Below are 24,360 nucleotides of genomic sequence, written 5' to 3'. Positions count from 1 at the left end.
TGGCTGTCAACCATAACCCCCCGGTCCTTTTTCACTGGGCAGTTTTCCAGCCGCTCCTCTCCAAGCCTGCAGCATTGCATGGGGTTGTTGTGACCCAAGTGCAGGATCCAGCACTCGTCTTGTTGAACCTCACACAGTTGGCCTGGGCCCATCACTCCAGCCTGTCCAGATCCCTCCGTAGAGCCTTTCTGCCCTCAAGCAGATCAACACTCCCACCCAACTTGTTATTGTCTGCCAACTTACTGAGGGTGCACTTGATCCCCTTGTCCAGACCACTGATAAAGATATGGCCCCAATACTGAGCCCCGAGGAACACCACTTGTGACCAGTCACCAGCTGGATTTAACTCCATTCACCACAACTCTTTGGGCCTGGCCATCCAGCCAGTATTTTACCCAGTGAAGAGTACATCCATCCAAGCCATGAGAAGCCAGTTTGTCCAGGAGAATGCTGTGGAAAATGGTGTAGGCAGACAACATCCACAGCCTTTCCCTCACCCAGTAAGCAGGTCACGTTGTCACAGAAGGAGATCAGGTTAGTCCAGCAGGACCTGTCTTTCATAAACCCAGGCTGACTGGGCCTGATCACCTGGTTGTCCTGTACATGCTGCGTGACAGCACTCAAGATGATCTGCTCCACAACCTTCCCCGGCACCAAGGTCAGACTGACAGGCCTGTAGTTCCCCAGATCCTCCTTCTGGCCCTTCTTGTAGATGGGCATCACATTTGCCAACTTCCAGTCAACTGGGACCTCCCCGGTTAGCCAGGACTGCTGATAAATGACTGAAAGTGGCTTGGTGAGCACTTCTGCCAGCTCCCTCAGTACCCTGGGGTGGATCCCATCCAGCCCCATAGTCTTGTGTGTGTCTAAGTGGTGCAGCAGGTCGCTAACCATTTCCCCTTCGATTATGGTGGCTTCATTCTGCTTCCGATCCCTGACTTCCAGCTCAGGGGGCTGGGTACCTAGAAAATAACTGGTCTTACTATTAAAGACTGAGGCAAAGAAGGCATGAAATACCTCAGCCTTTTCCTCACCCTTTGTCACTATGTTTCTACCCACATCCAATAAAGGATGGAGATTCTCCTTAGCCTTCCTTTTGTTGCTACTGTATTTATAAAAACATTTTTTATTGTGTTTTAAAGCAGTAGCCAGATTAAGTTCTAGATTGGACTTTGGCTCTTCTAATTTTCTCCCTGCATAACCTCACAACATCCTTGTAGTCCTCCGAGTTGCCTGCCCCTTCTTCCAAAGGACATAAACTCTCCTTTTTTGACCGGAGCTGCAGCCAAAGCTCTCTGTTCAGCCAGGCCAGTCTTCTTCCCTGCCAGCTCATCTTTTGGCACGTGGGGACAGTCTGCTCTTGCGCCTTTAAGATTTCCTTCTTGAAGAATGTCCAGCCTTCCTGGACTCCTTTGCCCTTCAGGACTGCCTCCCAAGGGACTTTGTCAACCAGGCTCCTAAACAGGCCAAAGTCTGCCCTCCAGAAGTCCAAGGTGGTGGTTCTGCTAACCCCTCCTTACTTCTCCAAGAATTGAAAAGTCTATCATTTCATGATTGCTATGCCCAAGGTGGCCTCCAGCCATCACAACACCCACAAGTCCTTCTCTGTTCTCAAACAACAGGTGCAACTGGGCACCTTCCCTAGTTGGCTCACTCACCAGCTGTGTCAGGAAGTTATCTTCCACACGCTCCAGGAACCTCCTAAACTGTTTCCTCTCTGCTGTATTGTATTTCCAGCAGACATCTGGTAAATTGAAGTCCCCCATGAGAACAAGGGCTAGTGCTAGTGATTGTGAGACTTGTCCCAGCTGCTTACAGAGTATTTTGTCTGCCCTGTCATCTTGGTTGGTTGGTCTATAACAGATTCCCACTATGATATCTGCCTTGCTGGCCTTCCCCCTGTTTCATACTGTGGTTTTGGTTGGGATAGAGCTAATTTTTTCTTCTAAGTAGCGAGAATAGTGCTGTGTTTTGGATTCAGTATGGGATATGGTATGAGAAGAATGTTGATAATATACTGATGTTAATACACTTTAAACTACGACACTTACCCATAAACACTCAATCCTATCATCACCATCAGGCTCTAGACAGTCAAATGTTCCTTTGTAGTATGAACTTTTCCCAAGTGACGTGCAATCCTGACAAATAGTTATGGCCTGCTCTCCAGTTTGGAATGTCATCATTACCAGCATCTTTTTGCAAACTCTGGAAAGGATCAACAGCCTACACATTACTGCCACTACATGGCAGACTTGGCCTAACTAGAGGACCTCCTGCTAACAACCTTAACTAGAAGGCAGAAGGATTGTGAAGTTAATTTAATGCAAAGATCCCTACAGCTATTTCTTGAATCAACAGATTTTTTTTTTCCACTTAAACATATCCAGCATATCAAATAGTGAAGACTTCCCAATATGTTCATTCAGCAGATAAAGCTTAAAAAAAAAATAATCAACGGGATCAAAAAGCAATTCATAAACACTGTGGAACAAAAACTCTGCCAGATGAATTCATCAAAGCATATTTCTAGTCAACAACACTAACAATTAATTTTTAGAGCCAATGCATTGGTCCTTTTAGGCTGGCAAATGACAGACTCTCATCCCTATAGAAGTGATATAAGATATATTGACTAACCTGAACTGAAGTCCTGGAACTGCTGTGCAGACACCTGAACTAGCTCTGAAAAAGCTTCGTTATGGCCAAAGTGTTTTTTGATTGACACATCAACTTATTTCAGCTAGGCTCTTCCTCCATGTAGGCAGGATTACTGTGACAATTACTACCACTAGTTTACAGAGGTATCTGGATACAGTTTGTACGGAGAAGAGCCAGGGCAGGTCAGTTCAATCCAGTGGAAAATAACTAAATCCAAGGACTCTGCTCTGGACTTCTCTATGCAAAGAAGTCAGGGAGAAATGAGATCACCACGGATTAAGCTATAGAAATGGATTAATGTGAAATGCTGTCCTGTGGAGACAGAGCACGCAAAGTGCTCCTGTGCTTTAGACTCTACCTTATTTCTGCTTATTCTACAACAGTCTCCAATGCCATGGAGAGAAACCTGCAGAACAGAACAATGACAGCTTTTGCCCTGAGACTGCTTTACTTGTGGGGTCCCCAAGTTTCATTGGCACTGAAGAGCTACTACTGCTTAACTTGAAGATACTGAAGGGGGAAGAAGGTTCAGAAAGCAATTCAGAAAAAGCAAGAGTCAGCAAGTATCTTCTCCAACAAAGACTAAGATTTACCAACTGTGTTATCAGGGATCAGATCAGTATAAAAAGTAATCTGCTGAATTCCTTACAGAATTAAAGGCAAGGAGAGGTCACCTCACCATCTCACTTGGTACCAAGAACAGAGAACAGACTCTGAAAAGCATGTTTTCAAGGCAGTGTACATTGTGGAAGAAGCATGTGAACATACAGCAGTAAAAGTCTTCATGCATGAGAGAAGCACCATTATCCACTTAAAGCTGCATGAAAACAGTGTAACCTCCAGCAGGAGAGGCATTATCTCTGTGATAGCAAATCTATACATTAAAAAAAAAAAAGGGAAAAGGAATAAAAAAATAAAATAAAATAAAATCAAAGTTTACTCTTTGTTACCACTTAAAAGAGTTCTTATTTTCCCTGAAGTGGAAAAGACTTCTACTTTCTGTTGTTCAAGAGTTCAGACCTAAAATATACAAAGGAATGCTATTTCAATAGCATGTCCCATTTTTATAGAAAACGTTAATCAGATTAACACTGTATTTTGTTGCACATCACTAGGGAGAAGGGCAAGTGCTTTCCTAAAGAACATCAAGAATTCCAGATAAACTAAAGATGAAGAATCTCTACTGCACACAGTCCAACTTCATACTCGTTCTAGAGAACATGCCACACAGCTGGCACACATTTGTTTAGTGGTCAGTAAGGACAGATCTTATGGCCAGGTCCAGTTAAACTTACTAAGTTTAGGTACAGGTTGTGTATCCCAAAACTGGTATTTACGTTTGGTAGCCTCATCAATATTCTTTGCTGGGCCTTGGCATGCAGAGAGCAGCTCCATTGCTCTCTGGATGTCTTGAAGCTTCTGCATTGGAATGGCTGGATTCTGCACACAGAGACAAAAGGAAGAGGAAGCTTATTCAGTATGTTTACTTTGAACAATTGTTCAAACATACTAATTTATTTTACTGTTAGGTGTTCTTTCATGTACTCTTCTCATCATGGTTAGTTTAAGTATAACCTTCAGAGGCAGGAGGGTGGAAAGTTAGGTGGGCAACAGAGGAGCAACTTCACAAAATACTTAATAGTTTTGAGTAGCACTTGCATTTAACCATGAAACTTCAGCATTTTTAACACAAGTACTGCAGCATTAAGGCAGGATACCAGTATCACAATAAAGTGCTTCTTATATTCCCTGCCCCACCCCTCACTTGGTAAAATAGAGTAAAACAGCAAAAATCAGATCAGCTTAGATATCTAACAATCTAAAGATACCACTGACACACACAGACATTTTTGAAGTTCTACTTTACACATACAATATAAAGTAATATTTAAATTCACTACGGTCCAGTTATTTCAGGTATGCTGTATTGCTACAAATACCCACTTTTTAACCTTAGTTGTATTGTATCTGTCTTCTATTAGCTTGCAATTATTGTATCAGGTACTTTCTGCATAGTATCATATGTAGGAGCTAACCATCTTGCCACTAACACCAACTGTGCCAACACTCACAACTAAAGAGAATTTTAACTGATAGAAGCAGACAGACATAAAATAAACCAACTTTCAACTTAAAAGTTGAAAAAATCTTTACAGAAAAGTTATTTGAAAAGCATAAAACCTAAGGCTAAGCATTTCTAAACTGAGCTCTTAAACTGTCACTTTTGATCACTCTGAGTAAGTGTAACTGGAATGAGAATTTCACCTGCATAGGAAAGTATAGATGAATAATGGTAACAGACTTCTAAATCTAAAGGGATTTTTCTCTTTTTTAGTCTATTTATTTGTTTTGCCTTGTTATCTCCCAAGTGGTAAGTCCTGTTCTGAGACATACTAACAGCATGCTTATACCCAGGTTTTCCCAGACTGCAGTGCAATAAATACATTTGAAGGAATAGTCTCAAATGCACTGGAAAATTTTAAGCAATTCTGCATCGATTTCAAGCCAGATGTTTTTTTTACTGAATATCAGTGGATCACTATTTCTGTATTTCACTTTCTTTCTAGGATTCACGTGTTGAAAAACCACCATAAGTTACATGTAATTATGATGTAAAGCTTCATTTGGATGGGCATCTGCCTCTTGTATCCCCAGTCAGAAAAGGAGCAGATCTCCCTGCCTGTAGCTCAAGCAGGGCATCATTTTCTATTTATAATAAAAACTTGTACTCTCTAAACATTATGCAATTTCTTTCATTAATTTAAGTATTGCAAAATGTTACCTGTGAGCATGCTTTAAACACCTGTCATCTGACTAGTTATGAATTAACATATTTACACATTTTAGAGCAACACTATTGCAGCATGAAAAACCCCCCTATTTCTAGATCCGAATTACAGTGACATAAGTTACTTTTCTCAAATAAAAATCAATTTGTCTATTACACGCTGTGGCCTGATACAAATACTTCTAATGCCACTAGATAAATTCTGGAATCTTATCAGTACATTATGAAATCATACATAAACACTGACATACTGTAATTTATTTTGTACATTTATTTTAAGTCTCTAATGTTTTTTCTACATTAGGAAGAAGAAAACAGAAAATCAGAAAAAAGATCCTAGGTTCTAAAATGATCTTACTAGCACATATGAAGTAAAAGGTCATGTTCTGGTACTAAATACAACATGGCTAGGGACATCAGGAGGAATCTCATTTCCTTTCAAAATATTCAGAGATCAGCCTGGCTAAGTTATTAAATTTCAATCCTTTTTGATTTCCTTTAATGGAAAGCAAGAAAAACCTACACAGAACTTCACATGAATTAGCAACAATAGTGACTTTGTTTAATTTCAGTTTAGGAGAAGTATCTCCTCACAGCACGAAATGGCACTGTAATGCAACAGGGCTGAGGTATACAATGCTCTTTTTGTCTCAGTTTTGATGACAAGATCTGACCTCAGACCTTTGATGTCCCTGATCCTTGTAGCACAGTCTGTGAGACACCCATTAACCACGGCAGAGGGAAAGTTAGGGACCACTTCGGAAACTAATCATGCACAGGTCCCTAAGAACAGACCGCATGCATCTGAGCGTACTGAGGGAGCTGGCTGATGTTACCACAACTAGAATCTATCAAGTTTAAAAGGTTATAGCAATTGGTGGAGGTTTCTTACGACTGGAAAAAGGGAGATGTCACATCCATCTTCAAGAAGGCAAGGGGGAGGATTTTGAGAACTCAGCGGTCAATACTGTTTAATAATCTGGATGTGACAAAGCGTGCTTTCTCTGCAAGTTCATAGATGATACCTAGTTGGGAAGAATGGTTAATATGCTGGACTGCAGAGCTGCTATTCAAAGCTACTCTGACAGGCTGGAAACAGAAACTTCATGAAGTTTGACAAAGGCAAACGCAAAGTCCTGCATCTGGGACAGAAAAAGCACATGCAATGGCAGAGGCCGGCATGGACTGGCTAGGAAGTAGCTTTGCAGAAAAGAACTGGGAGAGCCTGGTGGGCAAAGCAATGAACATGAGCCAGCAGTTTGCTGGCCAGCAAAGAAGGACAGCTGCATGATGGGTTGTACCAGTAAGACTGGCCACCAAGTCTTCCCCTTTATCTGGCACCCCAGATCACCTCTCAGAGTTTTGGGTTCCCTATTACAAAGAAAACATTGACATAATGGAGTGAGTTCAATGAAGGGCCACCAAGACGAGTGGGGGTCTGAAGCACATGACATACAAGGAAAAGATGAGACCTTGCTTTGTTCAGCCTTAAGAAGAGAAGGTTAAAGGAGCAGGAGAAATCTTATTGCTGCCTAATGGGAGGATGTAAAGAAAACTGAGCCAAGTCTTTTCAGAGGAGCATAACGATAGGACAAGAAACAACATCCTTGGAGACCAAACAACCTGATCTAGGCCTAAGCAACCCGATCTAGTTGGATCTGCCCTAAGCAGGAGGTTGGTCGAAAGACCTCCAGAGGTCCCTTCCAATCTAAATTATTCTGTGATCATGGTCCAGTTGTAAAAGAGTTTGAGGTTACTTGGTTATCGCTTGCAAACAGTCATCTTGCATTAGCAATTCATGCCACATGCTTTATAGAAACACAGTATCAAAACATGTGGCAAGATCAGAAAGTACTTAACATCTCTGTACATATTTTAAAATGTCCCCTGTGCCCCACGTGCCCATTCAAAGCAATGGGGGTGACACAGAGAAGATCTAAAGGGACAACACAAAATCTATCGGTATGTTAATGAGCCAGAACACAACTTTTTTCCCTAAAATTAGTTGGTAGCCACAATGTACTTGACAAATCTTACAGGATGAATAGTACTACTGGTACAATGGTGTAACTTCCTCCACATTAATCTGATAAATCAAATATAACTATTTCAACACGCTCAATGGTCCATAAACTTTCTTATCATCATGTTATAAACTTCAGTTCTCAGGCTCAGATCTCTCTCGAGATAAAAACCATATGTTAAAAGGCCACCATGTCACATTATTCACCATTCATTCAGAACACGGTAGTCAAAAGCACACAGACAATGCTATTTTATCACAAAGCCCACAAAGATTGTACATCCCCTCACGTAACTGTGCATTCTTATTTACAGTGGAGGGCTCTCAGGTGGCAAAACATTTCTTCAGTCTGGATCTCCATGTTAGAGATTACCACATTTTATGTAAGATGACATGGTGGTGCTTGTTTGCCCAAATAAGACTTTGGTTAGCACAGGAGGTACACCTTCCCTCCTACTGCTGATGCTCGCCATGAGATAGCATTTGGCTGTACAAGTAACTGAAACTGCACTAAGCCAAGTCAGATGGTGGCTAAAGGCAATTCATCAAACACAAAATCTATTTAAAAGCATCACCACTGCAGATTAAGATTCCTTGCGACAAAGCTGTCACTAGCCTGAGTTCTAACTGCTGGAAAAGACAAAACACCTCCTCCTCTGCTTTTCTTAGAGTACACCACCACTGTGGCAATGATGACAACTCTCCAGCTAACTTCACACAGTCTGCAAACACCAGGTCTTACCTTGCTTCTGTCTCTATTCAGGACAGTAACCATTTGCTTAATTCTGATGTGTTATGGCAGAACCACCAAGTTGCTTTTACAAAAAGCAATGCACAAATTAAAATTAAATTATAAAGCAAGCACAAATTAAAACAGAACCAGGCTCTCACTTTTGAAGGCTGTTGAATTTTAATCTCCTGGGAGTCAGATGCAGAATCTGATTTGGTGCCTCCAGAATTTGGTTTCTCCTTTTTTCTCTTCTGCTTCTTTTTCTTCTTCTTCGCTCCCAAATCCCCTCCAGGACTTCTGCCAGAGATTCAGAGAATGTGCAATGAGAAAAAAAATCAATACCACCAAGCTTAAAATTCAAAAAAAGTTAAATATGGAAAAATCAGCATTTTAATATGCAAAATCTAACAGCAGTTAGAATGTGTAGAAAAGGCAGGGAAAAGGAAGGAAGGGGGAAAATGGAGCATTGATGAAAAACTTCCTGCAAGTGCTTTCTAATTTGTTTTATACTCAGACCCTAGCACAAGCAGGCGTTTTGACACACTAGTGTCAAATTGTGGCGCTCTAGAACAGCCAGTGCTCTTCAGGCTATTACCCAGCATAAACATGAAACAACCAAATTCAAGAGAGTTTGGAGGAACTTGGGAAAGTGCAGGAACTGAGGACGGTAACCTCCTTGGAAATTTTGCAACTATTAGTGGCCCAGTATCTTTTCCCCTTCATGCTCAACCATCGGGCACATCGGGATTTGAGAAGAATCCAAACAAAAATTTTGTTTCTAATTTACGTAGTGATGAAAGTTTTGCTGAAATCTCAGTAAGAAACAACACAAAACTAAACAAGTATTTGTGCTTTAAAACAGTAAGTACAACAGGGTCAACTAATTAAAAAAAACCCCAACAAAGTATATATTGCACTTGCAGATTCTGTCATATTTTGACTATTGATAATACAACTCCTTTCTTCTTTAAGGGGATTCTAATTTGACAAATAATCAAGATATAGAATCAAGATTAGATTAGAATTTGCAAATGTGGGAAGTGTTGGCAACTCTCAGACAGAAGGCAAATAAGCAGGCAGTGAGTCAGTTAACACTGAATCCTATTCACGAGGTTAATTTCCCAGCAAAATCATATGTACATAATGGAGCTCAAGACAGATATTGGGGTTTGAGGGGCTTGGGTATTTTTCACTGGAAAATAAAAAAGTCAATGCAACAAACAATTCTTTATTTTAATTCTGGAGGGGAGAAAAACCAGATATGATACTGGCAAACCAAAAGAAGAACTTGGAACAACGTAACTAAAGTTATTAAGATCAACGTGTCTGCAAGGGGCATGTTATTCACTGTATCATGCTCACTTTCAAGATTACAGTGCCCAGCAGTATATAGCATCTACACCTTGTCAGAGCTGAAGTCCGCAAGAAAACACCCAAATGTCCAACTGGGAGGCCAAAAGCCTGCAATTAATCAAACATGCAACCAAACAAAGACTCATTTTTGTGCGATCATTACTGCTCTGTAGAATACCCCGAACTGAAGGATCAACTCCGAGAAGTCCTTAACATTCACAGTTACACCCTCTGGGATGCTAACTCAGACCAAGGAGTTACTCAATGGACACCAGTGTAGCAGACCGAACACTCTCACAGGAGAGAGAATTTGTAGTATCTACCAGAAGTCTGCAGAAACAAAAGGTGGAGTTGTAGAAGTGAGGCAAGGAGAAAATTTTCTGTTGCAGAATGAACATACTGCCTTATCACCTAGACAATCCTGTTAACAATTTCCATACTCTCAGCTTAAAATAATCAAATTTAAATCTATTTGAAGGCCTGTATACCAAGCTGACATTTTGTACAGAATTTAAACACAGAACAGACCCAGAGGCCTAGCAAGAGGTTATAAATATGACAGAGTGAAAACCCAAATGTGTACAAGACCTAGGACTTTACCACCTCTTGCACAACTGAGATAAAAATACTGGGGGAAGCAATTTCACCTTTGCTAAGACTCGTTTAATGAGGTGCTCTTCTACTTTCTTGAATTGTCCACAAACTTTCACCTTTTCCTCTAGTATCTCGCATACAGCAAACGATGCCACTGTGTCCTTGAGCTGACTCCCAAGGGCTTTTGTGTTGAACATAAGTCTACTACGAGTTTCAGCAAACACCGTTCTTGAACAGACGCCCTCAGCAGGCACCGAGCCCTGAGTCACATCGGTGCAGCTCACTTGTCTTCTTGCCTTTCAGCAGAAGCTGGCCCAAATCACACCACATGGGAATTCTGCTTACTGAGATTACCTCAGGGTCAATGTTTTATTTAGTTTGGTGAAATAATGAACGACTGTACTCAAAAAAAAAAGTTTGGCAGCTATGGAGAAAAAGCAGCTTTGCCAAGCTTTACTAATGTTATCCCCAGTTAAACTGTACTTTTACCAGGATAATCTTAGTTTGTTCATTGACCAGCTCAAGGTCTTTTTCATATAGAAATCCATATTTTTTAGCTGGGAAAGAGGGAAGACAGGACTAAATTGCTGTACAATATACACGGTGTTTAAAACTACTAATCTGGTATAAATTTTCCGAAATCCCATCCTTGGTTTAGGACCTTCAGGTTTAGAGCCTTCACACTGTCTCTTGCAAAATAAATACTGGTATCTTTGTCTGACAGGTTACCCAGGGACCATTCAGTGCAGTTATTTATGCAGAGTCTCCTGCTTGGATCAGTCTTTTTTTACTGTTACAGTCCACAGAATGTAAAAAGAGGATTTAAAGAGAGATCCACTTGTCCTTCAACTATTTAGGCACGCCTGCAACCCAGACATTTGGCAACAGGCAGCACACAGAAACTTCTATTGAGTAAACAGGTTTGTCCAACACAAGTTACAACCAGAGATACCAAGCAAATTAGGGCAAAAGCAAAACCAAAACATCTCCGGATTTCTCATCCTTCTCATACTTTGCCATGAAACGAACGGAAAGGCTCTAAAACTGGGAGTGAGAATGGCTGGGAAGGGAGGAACTTTGTTGCTCAACTTGCAGTAATTATGCTTGACGTGACAGCACAAAGGATATGCAAAGGTAACAGGATTAAAAGCAAAGACTCCTATTAAAAGCTCTTCTCTTAATTAAACATTCTTGTGTGCTAAGATCTGAGTTCTTTGTCTGGTCAGATACGCCTATATGATGACACCATGAAATGTATCTCGACTCTTAGAAGCTGAGGGCAGGGGAGGGGGAGTTTCCTACTTCTATGAAACCTGACCTTTAAGCCTGAATCTCTTCTGCTGAACTACCCTGCAACCGTTAAAGTGACACAACTCAGAGCGCAGGTCCCACGTGGGAAGCAGTAAAAGGATATGCAACCCAGGTTGACACTACATCTACCTGTCACGTCAGGAAACGTAACCGTTTCACACAACAGGTCAACGCATCTGTCCCAGTCCAGTCCACCACACAGACCACGGATGGTTATACTAGGAAAAATATTCAGCATTTTGACTGTGTCAGTCTAGTAGAGACACGCTTATACCAGGAGCACTTTACTGACAGGAGGGTGAGCCTACACACTGAGGCTGAGGTATACCTAAGCATGGACATGGTCTAAGATATTTTTAACTGCATCCACAGTGACAGTTTTGTCAGTCTGATGAATAAGAAAGAAGTGAGGCCAGCACAAAAGCAACATGCAAATCCAAATTCAACTGAGGCAAAAGAAGAGTCAAAAGACCTAATTCTGCCCCAAAAAGACTTAACCTTGCCACAGAAACAGGCTATGGATATGACTCTGAGACAGTCACATAGGCCCACAGTTCTATGATTTTGTCTGCAAGTTACAAATGCAAGCCCATGATCCCACCCACATACCTTTCCACTTATGTACACACATCTGGTGTTTTGCATAAATGTGAAAAAAGACTTTTGCTTCTCCCTGCATATGTTTTTTTTTTTTTTAAACTGAAAAATGGGGATACTTACTGCATTTGGGGAGGAGTGTGGCAAAGGCAGAGAAACTTACTTTGTGGGGCTCTGAGAAAAACCATGAAAAGCTGAGATGGAAGAATCAGGAGGAGCGTGACAGTTACCCTACTCAGGTGGTCAAACTGTTTTGGCTCCCTTGGTTTTGATTTGAGAGTATCTCTCCCACTGAATAGACATCAGTGCCATTTTAATTGCCTTTTTGGACACGAAATTCTGCTTTAGCAGAAACAGCTTTTTGTAATATCAACATCTGTTTTAAATTACATGGAATGGTAATTTTAAGTTAGTAATTTCTCAAATTTAAAACCAACCATGTACTTCAGATGTTTATTTCTAAGCTGCAAAGGCCTAGGCCTGTATGGGGTTTTTGTCTTCACAGTATTTTTTCTCTCACTGTAAGTGAGGTTGCAAAACTACATTTCTGAAGATATTATAGAGACCTTTTGATCACAAAAATCAGATCTCATGTATATGGGCAAGACTCCAAAAAATATCAAATTAGTATTATTTATGCTAGGGCTGTCCTTGGTTCATAAAGAAAATGGAGGCTTAGATGCAAAGGGCTTTCCCATTGCTGTATTAGACTACCACCACGTCAAGACAGTAAGGTGGTCCTGACCAGAAGGCCTTATGTCCTTCAAGTTCCACTTACTAACAGACTACCACTACTAACAACCTCCCTGGACAAAGATTGCATTTCCATACATTTCAGTACTTAGAAATGAAAGTTTTTTGAGTACGACAACCCAGTAGCAATGCCTTAAAATCTAACCCAACAGATATTCCTCAAAGCTCTGTGTTTCCTCTGCCTCCCCCTTCAAGTCTGTAAGGCTGTACTCCAAGATGTAAATCTCACCTGCTAAAACTGAGCACTGCCTCCAGTACCTTAAAATTTTTTTTTTTTTAAAATCTAGAAGTAGTGCTGGTTATAAAGTTGCCACTTAACAATAATCAAAGGGGTATACTACTAAAACAATCAAAGTAAATAATTTGTGAGGGTTGGGGAGAGTTGTTTAAAGGTCATACTTTTTCCTCATCTGTTTACTAAATGTTCTACGCCCAAAGCCTTCTCGCCATTGAGCATAAGGAGCTATTTAGAATTAAGTAAGAGACCTTACAAAGCTAGGCTCAGCAGGATGGATTCAGGTGTAATAAACACATTTTTTCTACATACACACCAACAAAGCTACTTTGTAAACAACACTTTATTATGAAACAGAACAAATACAGCATAATGCATCTAGCAGGAGCAAGCTGCAGACACAGAATAGAAGAACAGCAATGACTCACACAACATACATAATCCTGCATCTAAAAAACAGGAGCAGAAACAGAGGACAAAGACATTTGCACAGTTGAGAGCTATAAAGTGGTATTTTCTGCTGCAGTCATTCAGTCCTCAAGCAGATAAAAAAATAGCAAATTAAAAAAAAAAAATCAAAGTCATACATATATATACAAGCCATGGGATTTTGTGGTCAGTATTATAAAGACCTGTTTTCAGATGTCAAGACACAGCTTGAAATTAACTTCATTTAGTCTTACATGTCACACATACGCAACCTCCTTCTAAAAAAGTGAGGGTTAAAATATCATGAGATTAAATACTGATCAGCAGCAATGGAGACCATTCAGAATTTAGCAAGTCAGTTGACAGAGAGCCTCAAGCAGTAAGGCTTGGTAGATAAAACCTACCCTAAAAGCTCAAAGCAAACTTTAAAGCTACCTCGAAAATTAATATACTGTGACAAAGAGAAAACAGGGAATAATTAGGCTCTTACTACCATGGGTTAATCTCCCAGATCAAAAGCAGATCTTTCTGTTTGCTATAATGTAAAATTTTTCTTTTCACTTGATGAAACGTGTTTGAATACTTCAGCCTGCAGACAAACAGTAGCAAACAAGATTCTCAAAGACTACAGAAAATAAAGTAATTCAAATGTCAGTATTAGACTTCATGCATCTGAAACATGACAGAAAACTGATACTAATACTTAGGGGCTTTTTCTACTGGAATGATCTACCACTAATTTACTTAAACTTCATATTACTTAGAAGCATTCAGTTTCTTATTCAAAGATGAATAAAGCAGGTTGTTTGAAATACTCATTAAAATACATTCAGGATATTCAACAAAAACAAGTTTTGGGGAGAATGGCATACAGCCCTCAGCCACAGCGGTTGTTGTTCCTCAGAGCTCAGCAAGACCCATGCTGGAGCAGAGCAGCAAGCTGCAATTCAAAACACCAAAGTGCAATTCTTTGTTTCCCGGCTGCTTCTTACACACTGCTTCTGCACTCGCTGCCACAGCAGCCCGCGCGCGGAGCCACAAGCCTAGCTACACTGCAGAGGGCAGCTACAGCTCGGTTGTGCACGCAAACAGAAGAGGAAACTGGAGTAGGAATAAGGTACAATGAATTCTAGAGAGGTATCACCCATCTATCAAACAATCCTGCCTGGCACGTCAGGTTGGCTCCTACAAAGAGCAATAAATAATCATTCTCTGCTCTTAGTGGTGTTACTTTTACGTATTTGGGAATCATCAACTGTGGCATATTTACGCAAACAAACGTAACGAAAGCCCCAAGATAGTCAAACACTATTTTGCCCCTTTTGAATACCCCAGATTTATATTACTACAGACACAACTGTTTTAGTGTGCATGCCATGAATACACCGACAGCAGCAAGCACTGAAGTTTTCCCGTTTCCTGCCTTTTAGACAAGTCAGCCCTAAATCTCTCAGATTTCTCTTGCCACGTTTAAGATGCAGAGCTGCTTGTTGCCAAGCAAATGCTAGGGGCAGGAGACGACAAACAGCGTACATCCTCAAACATCAATCACCTACAGAAAGGCTCTCAACCAGATGAATCAGAAATCCGTGAGGAAGAGATCTGGTGGTGTACAGATTAACCGAGCTCTATTTTAGGGTACTCCAGCCACTCCTAGTTGCGACGACAAAGCGCTTTCTCTGCAATCACGTTTCCTAACCCCTCCAAAAAGTAAATTTAAATGACGCCGATTTTAAAAACACGTTCCTCACACCTCCCTGCCCCACGAGCCCCCGGCCGCAGGGCAGGCCAGACCCTCGGCACCTTGTGCCCGCTCGCAGCCCAGCGCCGCGTCCCTGCCGGCTCCCCCGGCGGCGGGAGGCAGCGGGCGGCGGGGGCAGACCGGGGACGCGAGGGTAGCGGAGAAGGAACTACAACCACAACAGCAGCGTCCGCTCCGGCCGACGCCGTGGGCAAACACGCGCTCCACTCTCCACGGCGCGTGGGTTTTGAGGTAACGTTTCCTTCTGGACAATAGGTGACGTTGAGGAGGAGTGTCCGCAGGACAGACGGACACAGGCGCTGCCTGGCCGGGGAGGGGAGCGGGGGGGGTGTGGGGGTGCCCGCCGCAAAGGCTGCCCCGAGGGAGCCGCTCAACCGAAACAAGTAAGGGAGCACGGGGGCATTTCCCCGGAGCGCCGTCACCCACCACGGGGGTCTCCCAACGGCCAAAAGAACCCCCAAATCCTGAAAAAGCACAGACAACAAAACAGGGTTCACCCTCCCCTTGACGGCCCGCTTTTAAGGCCGCTGTCCGGCGGGAAGCGCCTGTCCCGCCGTCCCCCCCTCCGCAGGCCGGGGTCGGCCCCCCGCCTCTCCCTTCGGCGGAGGCCACCCCCGGAGGGGCGAGGGGTGCCGAGCCGCGCGGCGCAGCAGGGTCCTCCCACGGCCGCCGGCTGCGGCGGAGGGCGGCCCGGGAGGAGGGCGCGGGTGCCGCTGGCGGGGCCCCCTCGGCCGCGGGCGGCACAGGCGCAGGCGCCGCGGAGGAGCGCCGGGCCGGGCCGTGCCGCGCAGGCCGCCCGCCCGCCGGCTGACAGGAGCGCGCCTCGCACTCCCTCCGCTCCGCTGCCCGCCCCGCCGCGGGGCCCGCTCTGGGCGGCAAGGAGAGCCCAGCCCGCCCGGCCCGGCCCGCGCAGCGGCCGCGGCGGCACCTCCAGTCCTACCGCTGCCGCGGCGGCAGACACGGGGGCTGCCTCCCCGAGCTGTGCCCGCCCGGCCGGCCCGCACCGCGCCCCTACCCCTTGGCGTGCTCGGCCTCCTCCTCATTGTCGCCGTCTATGCCGCAGGTGTCCTGGTCATCCAGCTCCAGGCTCTGCTGGCTGGCTGCAGACTCGCTGTCCTCCGCCATCACGGGGGAAGGAGGGAGGGGAGGGGGCGGGGGAGCCTATGAAAGGAACCGGGGCGCACGGGCAGATGCAGTCCGGAGGAGCTCCCTCTAGCTGCTGTCCTCCCCCGTGCCGGCGGAGGAGGAGGAGGCAGAGGCCGCTGGGGCTGCCCGGCCGCTCCCCGCCGCCCCGCGGGGGACCGGGGCGGGGCCGCGCCGCGCCGCGCCGCAGGGGCTCGGCGCCCTGCCCTGCCCTGCCCTGCCCCTCACACCCGGGCGGGGCCGCCCCTGGGCCCGGCCCCCGTCTCACCCCCTGGTAGCCGACATCCAACCCTGCCTTCCACGGGCCTCAGGGCCCCGCGGGGCGGCCCCCGCGGCCCGGGCGCTGCCCCCCGCCGCCGGGGGAGGCCCGAGGCGCAAGCCCGGCGGGGGCCGTCCCGGCGCCGTGGGGCCGGGGCCTGCAGGCCGGCGGGGCCCGCGCGGCGGGGTGGTGGCTGCCGGGCCTCGGCAGCATCGGGGCGCGTTTTGCCGGCTGCCCGTGTTTCCTCCTCGCACCATGAATGCTTCGACGCCAAAGTTGCCGCTGGTAGACGCTGCTGAGGCCGCCGTGGCGGTCCCCCTGCACGGCCGTGGCCACCGGCTCTCACGGGACTTGTTGTTTTCCCGAAGCCTTTTGTATTTCTACAAGATCCATGCTAGAAAAACTGGAGTTGAATGGTAGTGGTTTGAACCCGGGAAGACAAATAAAGAGCAACTTGTATTAATTATTTGAACGCCCATGATTTCCAGTGTCATATCAAGATTTCTGGACGAGATTCAGAATTTCTGAGTGATTGGTTTTGCAGTGCTGCCAAACATCACATTAAAACGTAAGAATAGTATGCATCAGTTGTAATTTCTCCTTATCCCCACTGCCCTCTTGAAAGTCATTTAATGTAAGGATGATAATGCTTCCTCCCATTTTGATTTAAGGTGGTGATTTGGATTACTTTTTGCTATTTTTGATTTAAGGTGGTGTAATGTTTTGCTCTTATCAGATACTGCAGATGACAAGTAAAAGATCTCACTGGCCAAGCAGAAGACAGCTGGATGTCCCTCCAGCTGTACCCTCACGGGCAAACTCTGAACTTATGCATATTGGGCACCAGCCCTGGGCCACTCTGTGTCCCGCTGCACTTGGTCCTTTACAACATGCGAGTTGCCACAGGAACTTGTAATTCAAATGCGTAAGAGTCTTGAGGAGTCAAAGGCAGACAATGTAATGATAAAAAATCCAAGGCCCAGGTCACCCTGTCATCTGTACTTTGTCTATAACAATTTTCCTGAGCTACCTCCCAAATTCTCTTGGTTTAACCACATAATCAGTTGTATCAAAGTGCTGCCCTCGTGCTATCAAATAATTACTGAACTTTGTTTCCTGCCACAGGTGGACTTGTGGAAGCCCCTCCTGCTTTGCTGTGAAAGCTCAGAGGGAAACACAATTCTGAATGGGTGAGGGAGTATGGGTTTATCAGCTGTATCATGGTACACTCCGATGTCTCATGACTACGGTCAAATCTTCAGTGACTGTAATCTATGTTGGACTTCCATCGTCTGACAGGTATTTTCTGTCTTGACAGTTTTGAAATACTAGCTGTGGTGACTGGAAAATTCAAGGGTACTAAATCAATAAGGCTAGAAAATATTCAACCAGCACATTCCAAATAAAATAAACTGTGACAAAGCACATACATCTTTAAAAACAGCAGTTGTTCCTGAATATGGCTAAATTGTTAAAGTGGTGTTGATCTTCCACAAATGAATAAAGGCAGAAAGAAAAAAATTCTAGACAGGTGGCCTACCCTCAACTATTGCAAAACTGATGGAGTCTGTAATTAACACTTGGACAAGCATGACCGCCCAGTGTCAAGCCATTGCTGTAGTTCAGAGGGGAAATGCGCCTACCATGTTACCACAGTTTGAAATGACCTTTAGAAGTAAACCCTCATTCAGTTGTAATGTATAGGAGAGAAAGGAAATCTCAAAACAAAGGCACAATACTGAATAGTTTTCAATAACAAAAACCAATTGTGAACAGCTGCCCCATAGCCTGGAGAGAAGTTATTCCAGTGATTACTAATGATTTTTTTGCCCCTCATAATAATGTGTAGGAGAAAGTGAAGAACAGTATGTCAGTGACTAAACATCTATACTGAATCACTGTCTTGGAGAAACTGTGGGTTTAACCATCTTCTGTCCTTTACCATAATTTTCCTCACTTCATTGAGATGAATGGAGTTTAGGAAGCCTGGATCCTGACTCTGCTTGCAGTTCACAGTGATAATAAAGGAGGTAATATGAATCCCTCCCAGCAAGCTACCACTTGCTGTCCCCTGCTGGAAGGTCTTCCTGGAAGGGGGATCAAGAGGAGTATCGCTGCAGAACGGCTACTATTCTAGACTTCATAGGATGCGTGAGGAATATCCTTATGGATATTACAGTTTATCTCCTGAGAGGCACAACTGAGATTATACTCCAGATTTGACTGCTACAAGGCCAGATGACACCACTGAATTGTGCTTTGTGTTTCATGGATATGTGACTTTTGCTTACACCACAAGTAGAGAAGTTGACCGGAAGCAGGAGGTATACATCTGTCCTGCACTGAGGATTTCTGATGTAGCTTCGCATTTCTGAAGTTGTCAGCCAGATTCCAAGAGTGCTTCAATTCCCTCTACAGACACTGCTCAGCAGTTGCACTACTCGATAGATGTTGGCTGTCACGTGTATAGATGTCTTCCCAAAATAGAGCAGCAAGGTGAAAAAACGTACCCCTGTATTTCAGGACCCCACACGCTCAACCACCGTGAGTTAACGGAGTATGTACCACTAGGTGAGTAGCAGCACAGATGACACCTGATGTGCCTGAACAGGCTGTCTGTGGGCATCTATACTCCCAAGAGCTCTGTTGTTGCGGGTGGGTATGTCCGGGAACTCCCCAGACAGGGCATACAAGTGATGCAGGCATAACCCACACACTCACACCAGCCTAAGCAGACCATCAAAAGCTATCAGAAATGTTTCATTTTAAACTTATCAGGTAAAAGCCTGTGTTTGTGAAGGTGTGAATTTACTGGTTTTATTGATTAAAAAGACCTCTTCCTAGATGTACAGGGAAGATAAAAGCCTTTTATTTTATGAAGATTAAAAAGAAGAAAGAACAGGCATTTTACACAAAAGCTAAAAAATGAGTAACAAAGGGAAATAGACTTCCTAATCAGGAAATACACTTTACTTAATACTAAAGAGCATAACATGAAATCAATTAAAATCATTCCAGCATTTGATGAATTATTCATTGATTGGTTGGTTATTTTCATAGGTCTCCTTAGAGCATTAGTAGCAACTCTAGGTTTGCTGCTAGATGTAGCCAAAATATCCAGTTGCTTATGGCAACAAATTGAAAGGAAGAAAGAAGGGTCAATCAAACACTACAGATGTAGCTCTGCCTAGCTGCTCCCACCACTGTCAGCCACTGAGGAACAGACCAGTGTACAGGGTACCCTCTACACCACCATAAATCCCAGCTTTCTGGATCTTTCCACATCCTACTTCTCTTCCCAGGTTCTGTCTCTCCTCTGCATTCCATAACAGATGCAGTCATGGGTGTGTCATGGCTACACAAAATTAACTTGTGCCTACAATTCTGAGAGGCTTTGAGCCACCTTGAACATAAGTATATGAGTAAAGGCCCAGATCCACAAATGGACTTTGGTGTCACCATGTTTAACTTTTTCCTAGTTGATTCCCACAGCAAAATCCAGGACTCAAAGCCCTACAAACACTCAAATACTTTGGGCATTTCAGTGGCTGACATGAGTTCAAAAGAACCCTAGGCTACTGAGGGAGGAGCCATCAAAGCTTGGCGGTAAGAAATACTGAGGATTGGGAAGTCTTAACTCCCAGGGTTGTATGGGGCTTTGTGAGATCTCATCCGCTGGATGAACCATCAAGTGAGGCTGTGTAGTACGTGGTCAGGGTCGTACCCTTCTTCTCTTTGCTCTTCTGCAGCTGAATAAAGCCAGCCAGTCACTGATCCAGTTTCCCTCAAGGAGCCAGACATAATCCAGACCTGTTTATCTGCCTAGTGATACATATTCATTACCTCCCAGTGAGCTAGTGGTATGTAATACAGCATTCAGACTACTGGCATCATCTGATTAATCTATGTGTTCTGAGTATTAAACACTGCAGAAGAAAAGTACTTGAAATTTTCATGCAGTCATAGGACTGCTCCTACCTTTACACACCACTTTGAAATATTCATGGCATTTATCATTTAAAATGGATTTGATAGTGCATGTAATAATAATAAACAACTTGGTGTGAACTTTTTGTAATCTTGTAAATTGGAAGCAAAACTGATCCAATTTGAAAATTAGCTAATAGGTTAGTGTTTCCTTTATTTTCTTAACAAATATTAAAAAAAAAAAAAAAGTTATGGACCAAATAGCTATGTTTGGCCTTTGCTTCATATAAGTGCCTACTAGTACTACCTCACAATGATTTTTTTAACTGGCTACTTACTCTTTATGCTGAGAATTTAAATACTGCCTTCTCCAGTCCTGAATGAGATGCCAGGGTAAGAGAATACAGATTCAAAATACACTGCAACAAATGCACCAAAACATATCTATATAGTTGTCAGCTCACAGAAGAGGTAGAAATAGTTAGGGAATGAAATGAGCTTGTGATCCCATATGTTGCACACATGTATCCATGTGAGATCATGTCTCAGATCTTTATGGTTTGTCTCACCCACTTTACGTCGTCTTAGCCTCCCGCTGCATACCACACTTGGTGAGCTGCAGCCTTGCCTGTCTCACACAGCCCACTTGCTGCTGGCCTGTGTTGGCTGCAGCATTCAAACTGGGGGACAGCCCACTCTTTCTACTCTTTCTGCTGCACTCTGACATTTAGTTTTTTATGTTGAATACTGTTTTAAAATGCAGCTCATACTATACCTCTTCTATTTTACATCTTACCTTTTGCACTGAAGCATCTACATCTCCATGCTGGTGCCTGCATCGGCAAGGGCTGTAGGCTATACATCATTAAAAAAGGGTTAGGCATTTACATGCATAATGAAAACATACCATAGCATTAAAAAATGTGTATGATAAATACAAACCCTTCTGCTTAAGGGTATAAGTGATAAGGATAGGAAGACTTTTATCCTGTGGCTTTATTATTACTAGTAGAAATTTCTTCCCCAGTTTTCTGAAGCATATGTTTTTGATGATTGTTGGAAGCAGGATACCAGGCTTAGATCAAACACAGGTTCAAACTGGTCGCAGCACTGCAGTTCCTCTGTTCTTAGGGTCTTTAGCCCAAAAAGGTAAAAAATAAATAAATCATGTTTTATATTAAAATATATTTAATAATCAGAACTGACTCCTAAATAATGGTTATTACAGATATATTTTGCATTTCCATGTCTATTTTTTCATATATATATATTTTGCATTTCTATGTCTATTTTTTCATATATATATGTATTTTGCATTTCCATGTCTATTTTTTTTAACTCTTTCAGACCCTTCTCAAACTATATATGTGACTGAGAATTAGTAGTGACACATTTATTGACAAAGATGGTTTTCACACCGGTGCTGCAGGAGCTCTGGCCAATACTCAGCAATTACTTCTGCACATCCAATCTCTGGATCAACCCAATTTACTCCTGTCAGCTCCTAAATCAGTTCTCCCATCAACCTTTTACAGTTCCCCTGTATCAATGCACCTGCTGTTTCCTCCTCTTTGCAGGGAGGCTGCAGGTACAGCCAAGATGCTTTCTTTCCCCAATTCTGGATGGAGGAAGTGATAGATACATGAATTATTCTTCATCTCTTGACCATTTCAGTATTTTTCCAAAATGAAATTTTTCAGAGTTTTCTTTTTGTCTGTTTCTGATAGTTCTTTATCCCCAAACAAAAAGGGACTCTTTCCTGTGACAGATGTACCTTTTTTCCTGCTAGAGTGAAGAGGCTACAGCCTGACTACAACTCTCAGAGCATTTGTAATAGACTAGAACTATTAGGGTGTTCCTACATGTCCTGTTTGTCCTAGCATTTTTAACACTGTTAGACACCCTGAAATGGAGACTAGAGTCTGGAAACCTTGAGAATATTAAGTAGGACAGTTCTCAAAGTTCAGGCCCAGAGAAGGAAACCTTCAAGTCTCCTATCTCCAAACAAATGGTATGTCTATCAAATACCTTAGTATTCACTGCCTATTTCCATTAGCATAAACCACTTTTATTTGGAAACGTGCTCTTCCAGTGTTGGGAGACTGCAGTCTAAAGACAGGCAGACCTTGGGTAAGAATAGTATTGTATGATGAACAGAATGCTCCTTGTGGTGACAACCTTCTCAGGGATAGTATGTTGTTACTTCTGGGTAGAGGCTTTATTTCCAACATTTCCATGACAGCCAACAGAAAATTATTTTCAATGTTCTGTAGGAAGCTCCAACTAGAAGTATCCCATTAACTTACAAATTAGATAACTGGATAATGCCAACAAATGTTCTGCATACCTTTTGGGTGGTTAGAAGCAGATTAACAGCACTGTTCCGGATGCACACCTACCGCATGGAGAATTACATGGAATTAAGAAGTGTCTCATGGACACAATGTCTTCCCTATGAAGAAAATGGGAAATCAGACTCTATTATAACTCCTCCATTTCTATGCAAAATTTTTGGAGCTTTTACAGTAAGATTTTACCCTTCAAAATTTTACAACTTTCTGCAAAAGAAAAGCCTCTGTCAAATGTTGCAACAATTGAAGAGTAAAGTACTTAAAATATAAACATTAGACAAGCCTTAATCACAAAATTTAGACCTCAGGTCTAGGCTAGTAGACAAGTGTGAATAAATCTCATGGAAGTCAGGGGCATAGGCACAGCATACTCAGCACCAAGCATGGCTTTCACCCTGCAATGTCAGACCACAAGGACAATTAAGTTAATTAATACAAGCTTGCATGAGCTCTTATGCTGGTTCTTCCAGTCAGCCTAGGTGAGCGACCTTTACTTTGGAATTGCTTGGTGTTGAAATGCTGAAACTAGCATTTAAGCCAGCTTTTATATTAAATGTATTTATATACATACATGTGCACGTACATGCATGTACATACACACACACACATTTATGTAGGTATACATTGCTGATTTCAAGGCATAAAAGGCCAATCCAGCTCTCAAATCAGTCCTTATATGGGTGAACTTGGCTATCGCATTCTGCTTCCCTCATTGTTTTTGTGTTAATACAGGATTATGAGATGTTAAATTGAAGAGAGCTAATGGCACAGACACAAAGAGGCAGATAGCTTGAGAAAGCTCACCCTTACCAACACCTAAAAGTAGCTTTATTGACCAGGTCATGTTGTATGTCCTATCGATGTTGGCCTCACAGCATGGCACAAAACTGAAGGTGGAATCAGGGGGTTGGGTTTATAGAAGGGGCATTCCCTGAAGACAGGGAAGAGTGAAGCCAAAACCTGCAACCTCTCTCATCTCCAAGGACAGGGGACACTGGGGGAAAGGCTCTGCCCTAAGCATGTAGGTAAGGGTAGTATGTAGGCAAATCTCCTGCTGTGTTATTCTTTTCATTGCAGATTTCCCTGAGTTTGAGATGTGGTTCCAGCCTCTTCCTTTATTGATGGAAAACTTCCAGAAGAAACGAGTAGGGAACAGAATCTAGCTGGAGTAGCTTGTGGTGCATATGCCACAGCCAGAGCTGTAAGCTCCAGCATAAGAGTAGGACAGTAACAGTTCTCTACCCAGGGGGAGGAGAAGCTCAGGGGCCAACCTGCTGGGAGCATGCTTGTGAAAATCTGGTGAGGGCTGGGGAGAAGACGGTCCTGAGGCTTTTTTAAACTCCCTACAACCCACTAAACCACCAAACCCCTTTAAAAATCAGTGCCTGTAACAGAAGCCCTTTGAAATAATGTCTTCCAGCTTTGATGCCCAACATCTCTTGCA

General features: G+C 43.3%; 1 protein-coding gene and 1 long non-coding RNA gene across 2 annotated transcripts in view; one reads left to right on the top strand and one right to left on the bottom strand.

The window, feature by feature from the left end:
* NMT2 (N-myristoyltransferase 2) overlaps window positions 1-16,519 on the bottom strand; it is a 32,373-nt gene extending 15,854 nt beyond the window's left edge. Inside the window, exons 1-3 of the mRNA XM_074834934.1 lie at window positions 16,252-16,519; window positions 8,364-8,499; window positions 3,957-4,101 (exon numbers count right to left, since the gene is read on the bottom strand). Coding sequence (XP_074691035.1) covers window positions 3,957-4,101; window positions 8,364-8,499; window positions 16,252-16,361 — 391 coding nt within the window. The 5' untranslated portion in view covers window positions 16,362-16,519. The remainder of the gene's footprint in view (window positions 1-3,956; window positions 4,102-8,363; window positions 8,500-16,251) is intronic.
* A 343-nt stretch (window positions 16,520-16,862) lies between these two features.
* LOC141933881 (uncharacterized) lies at window positions 16,863-24,098 on the top strand. The gene is made up of 3 exons (XR_012626235.1): window positions 16,863-17,206; window positions 17,764-19,209; window positions 23,994-24,098. It is a non-coding gene; the product is annotated as an uncharacterized LOC141933881 (long non-coding RNA).
* Window positions 24,099-24,360: the final 262 nt, after the last annotated feature.

The sequence above is a fragment of the Strix aluco genome, chromosome 1 (genome assembly GCF_031877795.1).
Source record: "Strix aluco isolate bStrAlu1 chromosome 1, bStrAlu1.hap1, whole genome shotgun sequence".
In the NCBI taxonomy this organism is placed as follows: Eukaryota; Metazoa; Chordata; class Aves; order Strigiformes; family Strigidae; genus Strix; species Strix aluco.
The sequence above is the reverse complement of the archived record's forward strand: the minus strand, read 5'-3'. Positions and strand labels throughout refer to the sequence as shown.